Source organism: Cebus imitator, unplaced genomic scaffold, assembly GCF_001604975.1.
Source record: "Cebus imitator isolate Cc_AM_T3 unplaced genomic scaffold, Cebus_imitator-1.0 Scaffold375, whole genome shotgun sequence".
NCBI lineage: Eukaryota > Metazoa > Chordata > Mammalia > Primates > Cebidae > Cebus > Cebus imitator.
In genome coordinates this window covers 306,632-321,194 of record NW_016107690.1, presented here as the reverse complement: position 1 = coordinate 321,194, position 14,563 = coordinate 306,632, and the positions used below count along the sequence as shown (strand labels likewise).

The 14,563-nt window shown below is 55.0% G+C and overlaps 1 protein-coding gene and 1 non-coding gene across 2 annotated transcripts; both read right to left on the bottom strand.

Moving 5' to 3' along the window:
* Positions 1 to 967: 967 nt before the first annotated feature.
* Positions 968 to 10,173, bottom strand: EEF2 (eukaryotic translation elongation factor 2). Its single transcript, XM_017507391.2, has 15 exons — positions 10,046 to 10,173; positions 8,805 to 9,019; positions 7,723 to 7,904; positions 7,424 to 7,635; positions 6,852 to 7,030; positions 6,478 to 6,583; positions 5,858 to 5,971; positions 5,382 to 5,520; positions 5,041 to 5,236; positions 4,415 to 4,673; positions 3,860 to 3,967; positions 2,639 to 2,992; positions 2,249 to 2,431; positions 2,037 to 2,169; positions 968 to 1,662 (listed from the first exon to the last, which is right to left on the bottom strand). Exons 1-15 carry the CDS (start codon positions 10,046 to 10,048, stop codon positions 1,469 to 1,471), a joined length of 2,577 nt encoding a protein of 858 aa, XP_017362880.1. The 5' UTR covers positions 10,049 to 10,173; the 3' UTR covers positions 968 to 1,468.
* LOC119468090 lies at positions 7,116 to 7,181 on the bottom strand. Its single transcript, XR_005196710.1, has one exon. It is a non-coding gene; the product is annotated as a small nucleolar RNA SNORD37 (small nucleolar RNA).
* Positions 10,174 to 14,563: the final 4,390 nt, after the last annotated feature.

Genomic DNA, 14,563 nt, shown 5'->3' with positions numbered 1-14,563 from the left:
GTGGTGGCGGGCGCCTGTGATGCCAGCTACTCAGGAGGCTGAGACAGAAGAATCGCTTCAAACAGGGAAGGGGAGGTTGCAGTGAACTGAGATTGCACCACAGCACGCTAGCCTAGACAATACTTTAAGACTGTCTCAAAAAACAAAAACAAAAAAACCTGATGGGTTTCCAGAAGCTAGTCAGGACTAGGGCGACCAGTGAAATCTGATGAACACAACTTGTGAGCTCACCTAGGTGAGGTGGCTGATGCCTGTAAGCCATGCACTTTGGGAGTCTGAGGCAGGTGGATCACAAGGTTAAAAGTTCGAGACCAGCCTGGCCAACATGGTGAAACCCCATCTCTACTAAAAATACAAAAGTGAGCCGGGCTTGGTGGCTGCTGCCTGTAATCCCAGCTGCTCGGAAGGCTGACTGAGGTAGAACTGCTTGAACCCAGGAGGTGGAGGTTGCGCACACATTGCACTCCAGACTGGGTGACAGAGCAAGGCTCCGTCTCAAAAGAAGAAGATTAAAAACAAGCAAATCCACTCCTGACAAAAAAAAAAAAAAAAAAAAAAAAAAGCAAGCAAATGGGTTTCTAGCAAGCTCATCAGGAGTGGGGTCAGGACTACAGAAAATCTGATGGCTGGCAGAATTTGTGAGCTCATGAGCAAGTTGGAGGATCGCTGAAGCCTGCCAGATCCATCCGGGAGCTCCACGATCCACAAGGCCACGGAAACACAAAGTGACATTTTATAATTTAGTTCCTTCCCACAACGATCCTACTTCAAGTGTGCAGTAGACCCATGCAGCGACAGCTGCTTCTCTGAACGACATGGGTAGGACATTCTCACCATTCTAGAATGTTCTGACAGAGGCAGCCCCAGGCTGCACCTATCTAGGACCAAGGTCCCCTTCCAGGTTCTGGTGAGCCCACTACAGGGCAGCCCTGCTCCCCTGTGAAGACGGTGTGAGAAAGACCCAGCATGGAGTCACCACCATATCAAATTTATTATTCCAATGGCACTAGTACAAGCTGGAGGTGCTCATGGTGACGCCACACAGGACTTCCTGCCTGCTAGAAATTATCTATCTGCTTGTTCCTTTCCCTTTTCTGAGGCAAAAGCCACAACAGGCCAATTACCCAAATAAACCTCTTAATGCATTTGTTAATTTTGTTTGGACATCTGAGTTTCCCTCTGAAGAAATGGAAAGTGTTGGGTGTCCCATCCCACCTCCCCCTCCCCCACAGGCCCAGTAAGTCCCTGCAAAGAGGGCGTGTCTGCTGCCTCTGGACTCTGGAAATAAATATCGAAAGAAACAGCATCAAGTGTTGAGCTTGAGCGATGGCACGCTGCGGGCCCCAGAAACCTCTCAGGGGAGCGTCGCTGTGTTGGGACAGTCTCCGGGTGTCGTCTGAGAACGTGAGGACGTGGTGCTGTAGGTGCTGTGAGTCCCCGGGGCGGCAGACGCTGCAGGAGGTGCCGCCTACAATTTGTCCAGGAAGTTGTCCAGGGCCGGGATGCCTTCCTTCAGGCCCTTGCTCTTTCGGATCTCCGCCACCACCTGGCTGGGGCGGCTGGTGTTGTCGAAGGGGTCTCCGGGCAGGATCTGCCAGTGGTCGAACACGCACTGGGGAAAGGCCTGGCCGCCCGTGTTAGACCTCAGGTCAGCGGTGAACCCTGCAGAGAGAAGCAAGAGGCTCACTGGGCCACTAGGAGGTAGCAGGGCGGGAAAAGCTACTTCCTCAGCCAGAGTCACCCTGCAGACGAGACACTCAGCCTGGTGCCCAGCACTTCACAAAAGACCTGCTCAAAGGCCGCTCCCAGGACTCATGTCCCTGCTCATTCTGGACCCTGTGCGACAGCTCAGCTGCTCTACTGGCCCCGAGTCCTTCTCATCCTGAAGATGAGAGCCTCCCTGGTGAATTTAGTGATTTGGGGGTCACATGACCCATCAGGCCACCTCCTTTAACCTCCTGCCTCAGCTTAACTGGGCCTCTGTCCCACCTCCCTCGCTTGCCAGGCTATGTGAGACACACCAGGCTGGAACTCACCAAAGGACTCATTGACGGGCAGGTATGCCTTGACGACAAACATGGGGGTACCGGCCACCTGAGACTCCTCGAACACGTGGCCCCGCTTCCTGTTCAACACCCCATAGATGCCACCAACCACCTGCTCTGGGCACTGCCGGAATGGAAGAGATACTGTCAGTGCCTGTTGGGCAGGACAGGGGCAGGGTCACAGGCGGGTGGGGGGGCCTCACCTGGATCTCCACCAAGTAAATGGGCTCCATAAGGCGCGGCTGGGCAGTCAGCACACTGGCGTAGAGGCAGCGCCGCGCTGTGGGGATGATCTGACCACCCCCACGGTGGATGGCGTCAGCATGCAGGGTCACGTCGTGGACATCGAAGCGCACGCCCCGCATGTTCTCCTCACACAGCGCGCCCTAGGTAAGGGGAGAGCTGCCGTCAAGGGCCGAGTGCACCCTGGCTGTTGCCCTCCCCATGCCAAGCCACGCAGGTCTCCACTGAGGGGACTGGCCTTGCCCACCTCAGCCCCATTAGGGTCCCTTGTCCCGGAAGGCAGGACCATGAGGTCCCTTCTAGAGGCTGGAAGCGTGGGTGTGGCCTGCCCATGGTGAGCTGTGTCTCACCTCCTTGGTGGCCCACTGGAAGCCGGCCACCACACTGTCCTTGATCTCGTTGAGGTACTGCACACCCTTGGTAATGTCAGTGAGGATGTTGGGGCCGGTGCCGACAGGCCCAAAGCACCAGATCTTACGGGCGTCGGCCACATCCCACTCGTACTTCTCGGCCAGGTAGCGCGCCCGCTGCTTGAGCTCCTGGCGGGCAGACACCTCGCCTTTGTCGATGTCCTCTGCCAGGCCGTCGGGGAAGGGCCGCGCCTTCATGTACAGCCGGTTGTGCTTGTTGGGGGACTTGGAAAGGCAGAGCACGTTGGACTCTTCACTGACGGTCTCACGGTACGAGACGACAGGGTCAGATTTCTGCAGAAAGAAGAGGAAGGTCACACACCTGCCTGGAGGAAGCGGCAACTTAACACACAGAGGCATCCTTACAAGATTTTCTCAGCGAGGCGGACTTAATACAGCCGGGCAGAACCATGCCAGTCAGAATCAAGGAGTCAGCGTTGCACCGGCAAGCATATCTCACCGCCATCCAGGACAAGGAGCAGGGCTCCACTGAGCTCTCCGGCACCGAAAACCACGGGCTTGTGCAATTCTAAGCTTTCATGAGTGAGAAACAAGGTCTAGAGCAGGCCTGGCCCGACCCCACTGAGAATTTGTGTTTGTGCACAGAAACCATTTGGATGAGCTGTCTGTGAGGAACTCACAATCAGCCCCGCTGGCTGGGCACAGTGGCTCATGCCTGTAATCCTAGCAGTTCAGGAGGACCAAGGCAGGTGCATCATGAAGTCAGGCGTACTAGCCTGGCTAACATGGAGAAGCCTAGCCTCCATTAAATACACAAAAATTAGCTGAGCGTGGTGGCAGGCACCTGTACTCTCAGCTACTTGGGAGAGTAAGGCAGGAGAATCCCTTGAAGCCGGGAGACGGAGACTGCAGCGAACAGGGATGGCGCCACTGCACTCCGGCCTCCAGGACAGGAGCAAGACGCCATCTCAAAACAACAAGAAAACAAACAATCCCACGTGACTGTAGAAGACCCTAATGAAGAAAACTAAAGAAAGAACTAAGACAAGACCAAGGCCAAAATCAAGTCTAGGAGCCTGTGCAAAGCCCAGCTCAGCTTTAAAGCTGAGGGCAGGACTGAGTGCCCAGAGCACAGTGGAAATAGACTGTCTCAGCCTGAGGAGCATGGGGGACAGCTGATCACTGAGGCTGGCAGCTCACCTTGATGGGGATGCAGGCATGGTCCTCTTCCAGGTCCTTGAGGCAGATCTCCAGGTGCAGCTCGCCGGCACCCGCGATGATGTGCTCTCCCGACTCCTCAATGATGCACTGAAAGGGACACGCGTCAGCACCGACGTAGGGGGACGGAGCCGGGAACAGGCTCCCTGGTTCCCCTTAGCTGGGGAGAAGCTAGACTCTACCAGAACAAGATTTCAGAGGAAGATGCCGGGATCCTGGGACCACCTGAGGCAGCACGAAGCCCACAGATGCTTCGTGCTGCTTCTCAACACCATGAACTGAAGAAACATAAGCCCGCAAGCTACAGTGCACATGCGCAGAGCAGCCTAGGAGAGGGTGGTGGTCGCCTGGGCAGGAGTCCCCATTTATAGGACTTCCACCTTCGAGGTATGATCTCCATGCAAGCAGGGGTTTCCGCACAGCTGGAAATCCCTCCTTTCCAATCTTACAACCACAGCAATCCACACAGCCACAGATGAGGCCCCAAGCCGTCCCCCCTCAGAGCGTCTACCCACAGCGGGTACACTCTGCGCCCACCTGCACCATGGGGTCGGACTTGGCCAGTCTCTTGAGACCCTCCACCAGCTTGGGCAGGTCGGCCGGATTCTTGGCCTCCACGGCCACCCTGACGACAGGGCTGACGCTGAACTTCATCACACGCATATTGTGGGCATGCTCGAAGGTGGTGATGGTGCCTGTCTTCACCAGGAACTGGTCCACACCCACCAGGCCCACAATGTTCCCACAAGGCACATCCTCAATGGGCTCCACGTAGCGACCCATCATCAGGATTGTTCTGGGAAGAAGCAGAAGGCCATAGTTCTGCTGGATCCTCTAGGTCGAGGGTGGGGCCGTCCTGCCTGGTCCCAAGGCAGGCAGGTGGCTTCCACAAGGCCCCGACTGCTGCGTGGGGGCTGCCAGAAAACACATCCTCTTGGGAGTTACCGCCCTCTCCCTGGGTATGGAACAAGGCTGCTGCCACCAACTTGGAACCCAGGAACACAGATGAGCTAAAGTCTGCTGTGCCCTGGGGCTTGTGGCGTCTCCAGGGACTCCCTCACTAGGCCATGATGACAAAAGCCATGGCTGGCACAAGTGTCGCCCTACACTCCCTCCATGCTCCTCACCTCAAGGTCATGAGTGGCCGTCACCCAGCTGCTCACCTCTGGATTGGCTTCAGGTAGAGGTCCTCCTTCTTCCCGGGGGTGTAGTTCGGCCCCATGATCCTGACCTTCAGGCCGGTGGAGACTAGCCCCGAGAAGACCCGTCCAAAGGCGTAGAACCGACCTTTGTCGGAAGTTGGCACCATTTTGGAAATATACATCATAAGCGGGCCTTTGGGGTCACAGCTTTTAATACCTGAGGGAACAGAGAAAACCCACAAGGTTCATTCCAGCTAGGCTCATCCTTTCGGAACCCTGCAGCCCACACAACCTTGGCAATGGCAAGTCTTCTGGCCACAGCCTCAAGTTGCAGCTCAGGACCGGCCCCCAGGACCACATACCCATGGCAGCCTCGTCGTCCGGGGGCCCCTCGTACAGGAGCTCACAGCGGTACTTCTGGGCTGTCACAGGGGAGGGCAGGTGTATGGTGATCATCTGCAACAAGGCGTCTCCGGCGGGCAGCCAGCGGCGCATCACAGCCTGCAGGGCAGAGGGCGGCGCATGAGACACCTGGGGAGCCCAGGAAAGCCCCGTGCACAAGCCATGGAAGCCAAAGTCAGGAGTCACCTTCTCCCACAAAGCATGTCCCCTCCTGGAAGGCCGAAGAGGCCAGGCACACACCTGCCAAGACCCTTACCCACACCTTTCCCAGATGGGGCTGGCTGCTGGAATGTGACTTCAGCAGCACCCGGAGCCTAAAGGGGCAGCCGCTACCCCTGCCCAGCTGAGGACCTCAGCCCCCAGACCTGTGCTGTCGGAGCACCCAGAGAACGCAGTGTGCACTGCCCCCATCCCGAGGGCCAAGCCTGGGACGCACCTTCAGCAGGGGTTTGCCTTCCTTGTCCTTGTCCTCACTATCCAGCTTGATATCCAGCTTCTCTATCAGTTTTGCTGTCTCCTCCTTCTTGAAATTCATAATGGCGTCAAACACCTAAATTCACCACCCGGAGACAAGTAAGCATGTTTGGGAACAGCACGAGGATGCCTGGTGCTGCTTCCTCAAGAGACCTGGGCCAGCGCGAGGGCAATGCAGGAGTGGGAGCAGGCATGGCCTGCCCACCAGGTGCCCAGCCAGCTGAGCAAATCAGGACCTGGAGGAGATGTCATGGTAGAGCAGAAGAGAAAAGCCCATTGTGCTTTCTAGACAAGTGCACAAGCCCTAACTTAGTCAATGAATGGTCACCTGTGACCAAAGCCCCCAGTTATCCACCCCCACCAAATAGGAGCAGTCCCAAGGCTCTGGCCTTGCAGTCCAGACCTCGGGAGAGGAGCCCTGACTCCACCTCAGTTAGGAGCTGCGCCTCCTCCTGTCTCACGCCTGCCCCACAAGGAAATGGGCCCAGTCAGCTGACAGGGAAGCGGGGGAGACCCCAGGTCCAAGCGCCAATAGTCCCACTGGCACACAGCGCAGGGTGCTGGCGCAGCCCTCCCGCCTACCTTGAAGATGGGGTCCAAGATCAGCTGGCAGAAGGTGCGAGGCAGCTTCTTCCCATCAGGGCTGCTGGCGGACTTGCTGAACTTGCCGGTGGCGGGGTCAAAGTACCTGGCGGGCAGAGCCCAGGCCAAAACAAGTCAGGGCTGCCTGGGGGTGACGGAGGCTGCCAAGGGGACACGCTTGGGCAAGACTCTGCGGGGCAACTGATGGGCTTGAGCCGCGCTGTGAACACCACTCGGCACCCCTGCGTCTTGGGCAGGGCTCTGTAGGGTGACTGGTGGGCACCAGCTGTGCCGTGAATACCGCACCATAACCCTGCATCATTGCCACTCCCCTCGGGTGTCAGGAACTCCCCACCATGTCCCATGGGGCTCACCTGTCACCCCACAGCTTCTTCATCATGTCCTCAACTTTCTTGGCCCGCTCGGCAGGCCCCAGCTGGCCCTCCCCCTTGGCAGCAAACTTGGCCACGTACATCTCGGCAAACTGCTTCAGGGTGAAGGCCCACCCATGGAGGCCAGACCCGAAGCCCACAGTACCAAGGACAGGATCGATCTGAAAGCGTGAGAAACAGGAAGCAGCAATGAGCAGGGCCCCTGGGAAGAGCCTGCAGCTGCAGGCTGAGCACCAGGGATCCAAGTCTCAGACACTGGATTTCTTCAGCAGACATCAGGTCAAAGTGAAGAAATGGTCAGTCATCACGAACAAAGGGCCAGCCCCGCCTGCAGTCCCTCCACCACCCAGGGGCTCCGTTCCCTGAGCCCATCTCCTCTGACTGCCCAAAGGTCAAGGGCCAGTCAAGTCGGTTAAGAACATGCCTGCCCCCTTCTGTCACCCCATTAATCCTGCCAATAACACACTTCTGGTACTCTCGAGTCAACTCTGTCCCCCAACAGCTCCTGAGAACCCTGCTGTGGAAGCACACCACCCAGCCAGAGAAGGCCGTACCATGATGTTGCCCATGGGGCCACTCTCGCCCTCGCCATAGGTGGAGATGATGACATTCACGTTCTCCACGATGCGCTGGAAAGTCTGGTAGAGCTCCTCGGGCTCCAGCTGCAGCTCCAGGAGGGCGCGATCCATCTTGTTCATCATCAGCACGGGTTTGATACGTTCAGCAATGGCCTGCCGCAGCACCGTCTCGGTCTGCACGCACACGCCTGGGGACGCAGGGAACCGGGCACACTGTCATCCTCAAGCTAGGACGGCCCCGGGTTCTGGACCCTGCCTTAGGACTCGATGCTTACCTGACACGCAGTCCACCACCACCAAGGCGCCGTCGGTAACTCGGAGGGCAGCAGTCACCTCCGAGGAGAAGTCCACGTGCCCAGGGGAGTCAATGAGGTTGATGAGGAAGCCAGCACCATCCTTGCTTTGCTTGATGAAGTTCAAGTCGTTCTCTGAGAGCTCGTAGAAGAGGGAGATGGCACTGAGGGAGGGAAGGATCAGTCAGGGGACAGGAGCCACACCTGACCCAGTAAGGCTGGGATGCTGTCAGAAGCCAGGCTGCTCCTCCCTCCATGACTCATCCCTGGACAGGCTCCCACAAGAGCCAACCCACCCCTGTCCTTTGCCTCTGCAGTCCCCTCTCCCCAAGACAGGGAACTCCTGGTACCAGCTCCACAGAGCCAGGGCTCTCCTGTCCAGAATCCCTCCAAGCCGACTTGGTCCCCCCAAGCCTCCTCACACCCAACTCAAAGTAACAAGTAAAAGACCCAGCTAGACAGCCAAAGCTTCCAGACTCCAATCCTTCCCTCCTCATTTCTCCCCCACCTCCGGCAAAAATGAAAAGCCTACACCAAAAACTGTCACACTGGCACCGCCCAGAACGTGAAGAGGTTGCGGTCACTGAGCTCTCCTCTCACCATTTAGACTCACCCTACTCACATCAGGGGCCAGAAACTGTCACGAAATGAATGCTGTCCAGTGCAACACAGGAGTTTCCCAGCATTCCTCGTGCCAGGAACTCCCTCCCCTTCCAAGTGTGACAGACAAGAGTTTCCCAGCATCCCTAGTGCCAGGAACACCCTCCCCTACCAGGTGTGACAGTAAAACTCTCCAGATATTCCAGGAGTGGAGAAAAGTCCCCCAGGGAGGGAGACCACTGAGTTAAGCTCCCTACTCAGACACCCCTCCAGCTCCCAGTACCCCCATCCCTGTGCCTCTCCAACCTATCTTGCTAGACTGGACCTCACTCGTTCTTGCCAAAAATTTAAAAACCAAGGGAAACAGACATAGCCTAATCTCCCCCCTCCCACCTTGGCCCAGTGGCCTCCAGCTACCAGGCCAGAACCTCCCTGCCAGGGTCCAGAGGGCATGGGAAGCTCACGTTGACTTGATGGTGATGCAACGCTCCTGCTCGTCCTTCCGGGTGTCAGTGAAGCGTGTCTCCCCGGCCCGGGCAGAGGCGATGATGCCAGCCTTGCATACCAGTGAGTCTGTCAGCGTGGACTTGCCGTGGTCCACGTGGGCGATGACAGACATGTTGCGGATGTTGGCCTTCTTGTCCATGATGGCGCGGATCTGGTCTACCGTGAAGTTCACCTGGGCAAGCAGGGGAGGCTCAGACAAGCTCCCCATTTCCAGGAACACAGCCTGGCATGGAGCATTCCATCCAAACGAAACACCAGGCCCAAGGCCAGGAGGGGGTTATTCCTAGGGTGCCCCACAGCCATCCAATCTCCAGCCTAACACCCCTTAAGAATCATCACGCAATCTCCAAAGAACCACCGTTAATAGGGGTTATTCAGGATTGACAACCCAGAAATAAAACTCCTTGGGAATAAAACCGCGCGGCAACACATTTCCTTGGTACCAAGCACCATACTAAGGAGTATCTAGGGTCAAATACATAAGGGGTGCACCCGCTCCCAAAGCCCCCTCGAGTCTCCACGTTGTCACCAGGCCACCCAGGCTTCCCCGAAGAAAAAGCTTCCTTATAAAATGCCAGGTCATCCCTCAGCAAGGGGGATCAGACAAGACCACCCATCCAAGGAGATAGCAGGGAGCCTGAACGACCCTAAAGCACAATCCTACACCTCGTGTCTCAAAAATGGACTGCACATTTGGGAGTCACAGGAAGGACAAGCGCCTAGGGCCGAAGGTTAACCTCGGGAGAAGACATTTGGAGAGGAAAGAGGGGAGCCTTTCAGGCGTCGCTTTGCTCGTTCTGCCATTTCTCTGCCGCCTCTAGTCCTTCGGCAGAAAATCGATCTCAAACTTGCGGCCCGCGGGTTACATAAGGCGCTTCCCCGTCTCCCCGCTTCCACCGCGGTGCCCGCCATTACAACGCCTGCCACATCATCATTCCCCACCCCCATCCCCGCTACCACCCCAGCTCCAGCCGGATCCAGGCAAGGTTACGGCGTCCCCGGAAGCGGAGAAGGGGCTCGGCGAACAGCGCGGTGCACAGACATGGCGGCGGCCGCTTCCCCAGCCCCTGCTCCTCCGGTCCCGCCGCCTCCACGTCTCCTCCAGGCACCGACAGCCCCAGCGTCCCAGACTAGGCAGCGTCCGCCCCGCGAAGGCCCTGCCGCCGTTCCAGAGCACCAGTGAGGCAGGGTTGCTCACCATGGTGGCGGATGGCGGTGGATTCTTCCAGGTAGATCTGAATGAAGCGAGTCGCGCCGATTATGGCGGCGACGACGGCGGAAGAGAACGCTGACGTCAACACTCAGCCTTTTATAGGCGGACGCCGGTTGGGCGGGTCATGTGACTGCTCTGCGGAGGCGGGGCGAAGCGTCGCCGCGCAGGCGCACGGGGGAGGGTCTCCTGTTGACCCCTTCGGCGCCGGCGCAGCTGTTCTTAGATACAGACTGGGCGTCTCGGGGGCGCCTCGGTGTGCAGTTTTCAGGTGCACAAAGCAAAGAGCGCCGTTTTAACTGAGAATAAAACCATAGCAACGATATTAGCTTGCAAAATGTCCAGCACTTCTATTAAAACCACATTACAAGGTGAAGAGAGTCTGTGGATTATACCCAAGTCATTTTCCGAGTTTGGCCATTGTTATGTAAGAGGATACCCCCGGGAGAAACCGAGGAAAAAGGACACTCGCGACCACTCTACTGTTTTTGCAACTCCTTGCCTGTAATTATTTCAAACCACAAAGCTTTATAAGGGGCCGGGCGCGGTGGCTCACGCCCATAATCCCAGCACTTTCGGCGGCCGAGGTGGGTGGATCACCTGAGGTCAGAAGTTCGAGACCAGCCTGGCCAACATGGAGAAACTCCCCCCGTCTCTACTAAAAATACAGGAAAAATATCTGGCGTGGTGGCAGGCACCTGTAATCCCAGCTACTCGGGAGGCTGAGGCAGGAGAATCGCTTAGAATCCAGGAGGCAGCGGAGGTTGCAGTGAGACGAGATCGCGCCATTGCACTTCAGCCTGGGCAGCAAGAGCGAAACTCTGTCCCCAAAAAAGGAAGAAGCAGGCACCGAAATCAATGATCCCACAAATGCATACTGAGCATCTACGCACCAGGCATTATTAGGGGTTTTGTAGATACAGCAGTGAACAAAACACCTTGCTAGCTTGACCACACTGCGTGTTTCTTCTAAGAGCTGCTAGGATTTATCTGTGCCTCAGTTTCCTCGTCTGTAAATCAAGGGTGAGCAATACCACCTTATTGTTTGGGGGAGAGTAAAACAAACTAAATACATCTAAAAGAATTAGCACCGCGCCTAATATCCAACGCTCAATAAACGCTATTTTAATTAGCTAACGTTGCTATTAATAAAACAGTTACTTATTTCAGGGCTGTTTTACCATGTAGGCACCCGGCTAAGCGCTTTACTGGCGCAATTTCATTTTCTATTTCATTTCCTCTCCAGGGGGCGGCGCAGGAAGACTGTTCAGCATTTGTGTCCTAATCTGACCCTAAGAAACAGTTGAATGTATTTCATATCTTTGGCTCGGAATGAATTGGCGTTCAATTGAGTATCTCTATTCACTGTGAAGAGTCCAGCCAACGTTTTGCACATAGTAGGCACTCAGTATTTCTTGCAGGGTGTTCTCACAGTGCAAATGAACCCCCTGCAGTAAATCTTTCCCTAAACTCACTTTGTGAAACAGGAAAGCGACTGCAGTGTTCTTCCTGGGCTGGGAGAGGGGGAGGTGTGGGACCACAAAAAGTAATGCAAATTCCAGGCTGGACTCTAAAATAAACCTGTACATGCCTCCCCCTCGCAAATGCTTCGGGTACTTTGCTTTACAAAGCGCCATCAACCTTGGCTTTCATTTAATCGATGATTGATCTTGCCATCACCATTTAACCCAGGGGAAAACCCAACAGCTTGAAGCTCTGAAAGGCAGAGGGCGTGGCAGGGAGCAGATGTGAGCGCTAGGGGTTCTTAACCACCTACACCTGTGTCCGAGACCTGTCTTAAGTTACAAGTCAAGCGCATGAGCGATTTGGGGGATGAGTTTTTCTTTTTTGTTTTTTTCTTTTCTTTTCTTTGAGACAGAGTGTGGCTCTGTTGCCAGGCTGGAGTGCACTGGCGGGATGTCAGCTCACCACAACCTCCACCTCCCTGATTCAAGCGATTCTCCTGCCTCAGCTTCCCGAGTAGCTGGGATTACAGGTGCACACCACCACGCCCGGCTAATTTTTGTGTTTTTAGTAGAGATGGCATTTCACAAGGTTGTCCCGTCTGGTCTCGAATTCCTGACCTTGTGATCCAATCCCCACGGCCTCCCAAAGTGCTGGGATTTACAGGCGTGAGATACCATGCCCAGCCTTGGGGATGAGTTTTTAATCTGTTTTCGCTTTTTTAATAAAATTCTTTAAAATCTTTAAATGCGCCGGGCGCGGTGGCTCAAGCCTGTAATCCCAGCACTTTGGGAGGCCGAGGCGGGTGGATCACGAGGTCAAGAGATCGAGACCATCCTGGTCAACATGGTGAAACCCCGTCTCAACTAAAAATACAAAAAATTAGCTGGGCATGGTGGTGCGTGCCTGTAATCCCAGCTACTCAGGAGGCTGAGGCAGGAGAATTGCCTGAACCCAGGAGGCGNGGTGGTGCGTGCCTGTAATCCCAGCTACTCAGGAGGCTGAGGCAGGAGAATTGCCTGAACCCAGGAGGCGGAGGTTGCGGTGAGCCAAGATCACGCCATGGCACTCCAGCCTGGGTAACATGAGTGAAACTCCATCTCAAAAAAAAAAAAAAAAAAAAATCTTTAAATGCACTTAGCACTTACTACGTGTTGTGTTCCCTGTTAGGCGCTTCACAGTCGTTTTTTCCTTGCAAAGTGGGGACATTTCAGAGATGTAATGCAAAGGTTCTCATTAAAAGAGGTGTTAGGCTGGGTGTGGTGGATCACGCCTGTAATCTCAGCACTTTGGGAGATCGAGGCGAGCGGATCACGAGGTCAGCAGTTCAAGGCCAGCCAGGCCAACACAGCGAATGTCTCTACTAAAATACAAAAATTAGCCGGACGTGGTGGTGAGTGCCTGTAATCCCAGCTAGTCAGGAGGTTGAGGCAGGAGAATCGCTTGAACCTGGGGAGGCACAGGTTGCAGTAAGTCAAGATCAGGCCACTGCACTCCAGCCTGGGAGACAGAGCCAAGACTCTGTCTCAAAAAAATAAAAATTAAAAATTAAAAAAGAGGCCGAGCGTGGTGACTCATGCCTGTAACCCCAGCGCTTTGACAGGCAGTGGGAGGATCACAAGGTCAAGTGCTCGAGACCAGCCTGGCCAACATGGTGAAACCCCGTCTCTACTAAAATTACAAAAATTAGCCAGACGTCATGGCAGGTGCCTGCAATCCAGTTTCAAAAAAAAGGAGGGGGGCTGTGGATCCCGGAACTTAAAAAAAGAGGTTGAATTTGTTCTCGCGTGCATGGATTGCTTATTGAAAAATTCGAATATCATATAATTTAAAAAACTAAGGAGACAGCGTAAGGGAAAAACGGAAATTTTCAACCCCACAGCTGCAGGGGGGAGCCAGTTGTTGGCAGGTAAGGAGCTATCCCCATATTCACGAATAGCAGAATCCTGAGTACCACAAGCAGCCACAACCAGGTCAGCTGTAATAAGTACAGTAATGAATATGAGCTGGGTTTAAAGGGTGGGGACCAAGAATAAAATTCACCTCTGCAGGGAGGCTGCGCTGCGCGTGCGCCTGCTGCGGCGCCAGGAGGACCCAGAGACAGCAGCAGCGGCCCCTGCTGACCGGCAGTCGCCAGTGCACGTGGACGCCTCTGGACACAGCGTTATTTTTATTTATTTATTTTGAGACACAGCCTTGCGCTATTTATTGCAACCTCCGCCTCCCAGGTTCAAGCGATTTTCCTGCGTCAGCTTCCCGAGTAGCTGAGATTACAGTCGACTGCCGCCACGCCCGGCTAATATTTTGTATTTTAGTAGAGGTGGGTTTGCACCATGTTGGCCTTAGTGGTCTCAAACTCCTGACCTGGTGATCTGCCCGCCTCGGCCTCCCAAAGTGCTGGGATTACAGGTGTGAGCCACCGCGCCCGGCCAACACTGCCTTTTAATTACTTATTGAGCGCTTACTAGGTCCTGACCTCACCGCTGTTTTCTTTCTTTCAACCTTTCAAGCTTTTATTTATTCGCTGCCCTTTAAATCAAATCCTTCACCTAACCCACCCACACCCTGGGTTTTAGGTGGGCTCCTTTACACCCGAGAAAACTGAGATTCGGCGAAGTTAAAGCATTTGCCCAAGGTCGCAGAGCTACTAAAGGTACAGTCAAATCGGACTCAAGGAGTCATTTAATTAAGAAAGAACCCTGCCCTGCAACTGTTGCCCAGATGCATTTCAGATTTGGGAAAATGAGCCGGAAGAGGAAAGGGGGCAGAGCAAAAAAAAAAATAATAATTAATAATAATAATAATAAAATGAGCCAGGCACGGTGGCTCATACCTGTAACCGCAGCACTCTGGGAGGTGGAGGAGGGCAGATCACCTAAGGATAGGAGTTCGAGACCAGCCTGGCCAACATGGCGCAAACCCGTCTCTACAAAAAATACAAAAATTGGCCGGGCGCGGTGGCTCAAGCCTGTAATCCCAGCACTTTGGGAGGCCGAGGCGGGTGGATCACGAGGTCAAGAGATCGAGACCATCCTGGTCAAC

Excerpts from the sequence above, each read along its gene's own strand:
- EEF2 (XM_017507391.2), bottom strand. Across the intron at positions 7,905-8,804 it reads TGCATCACCATCAAGTCAAC|TGCCATCTCCCTCTTCTACG; the intron begins GTGAGCTTCCCA and ends TCCCTCCCTCAG. Across the intron at positions 5,521-5,857 it reads AAGGCAAACCCCTGCTGAAG|GCTGTGATGCGCCGCTGGCT; the intron begins GTGCGTCCCAGG and ends TCTGCCCTGCAG.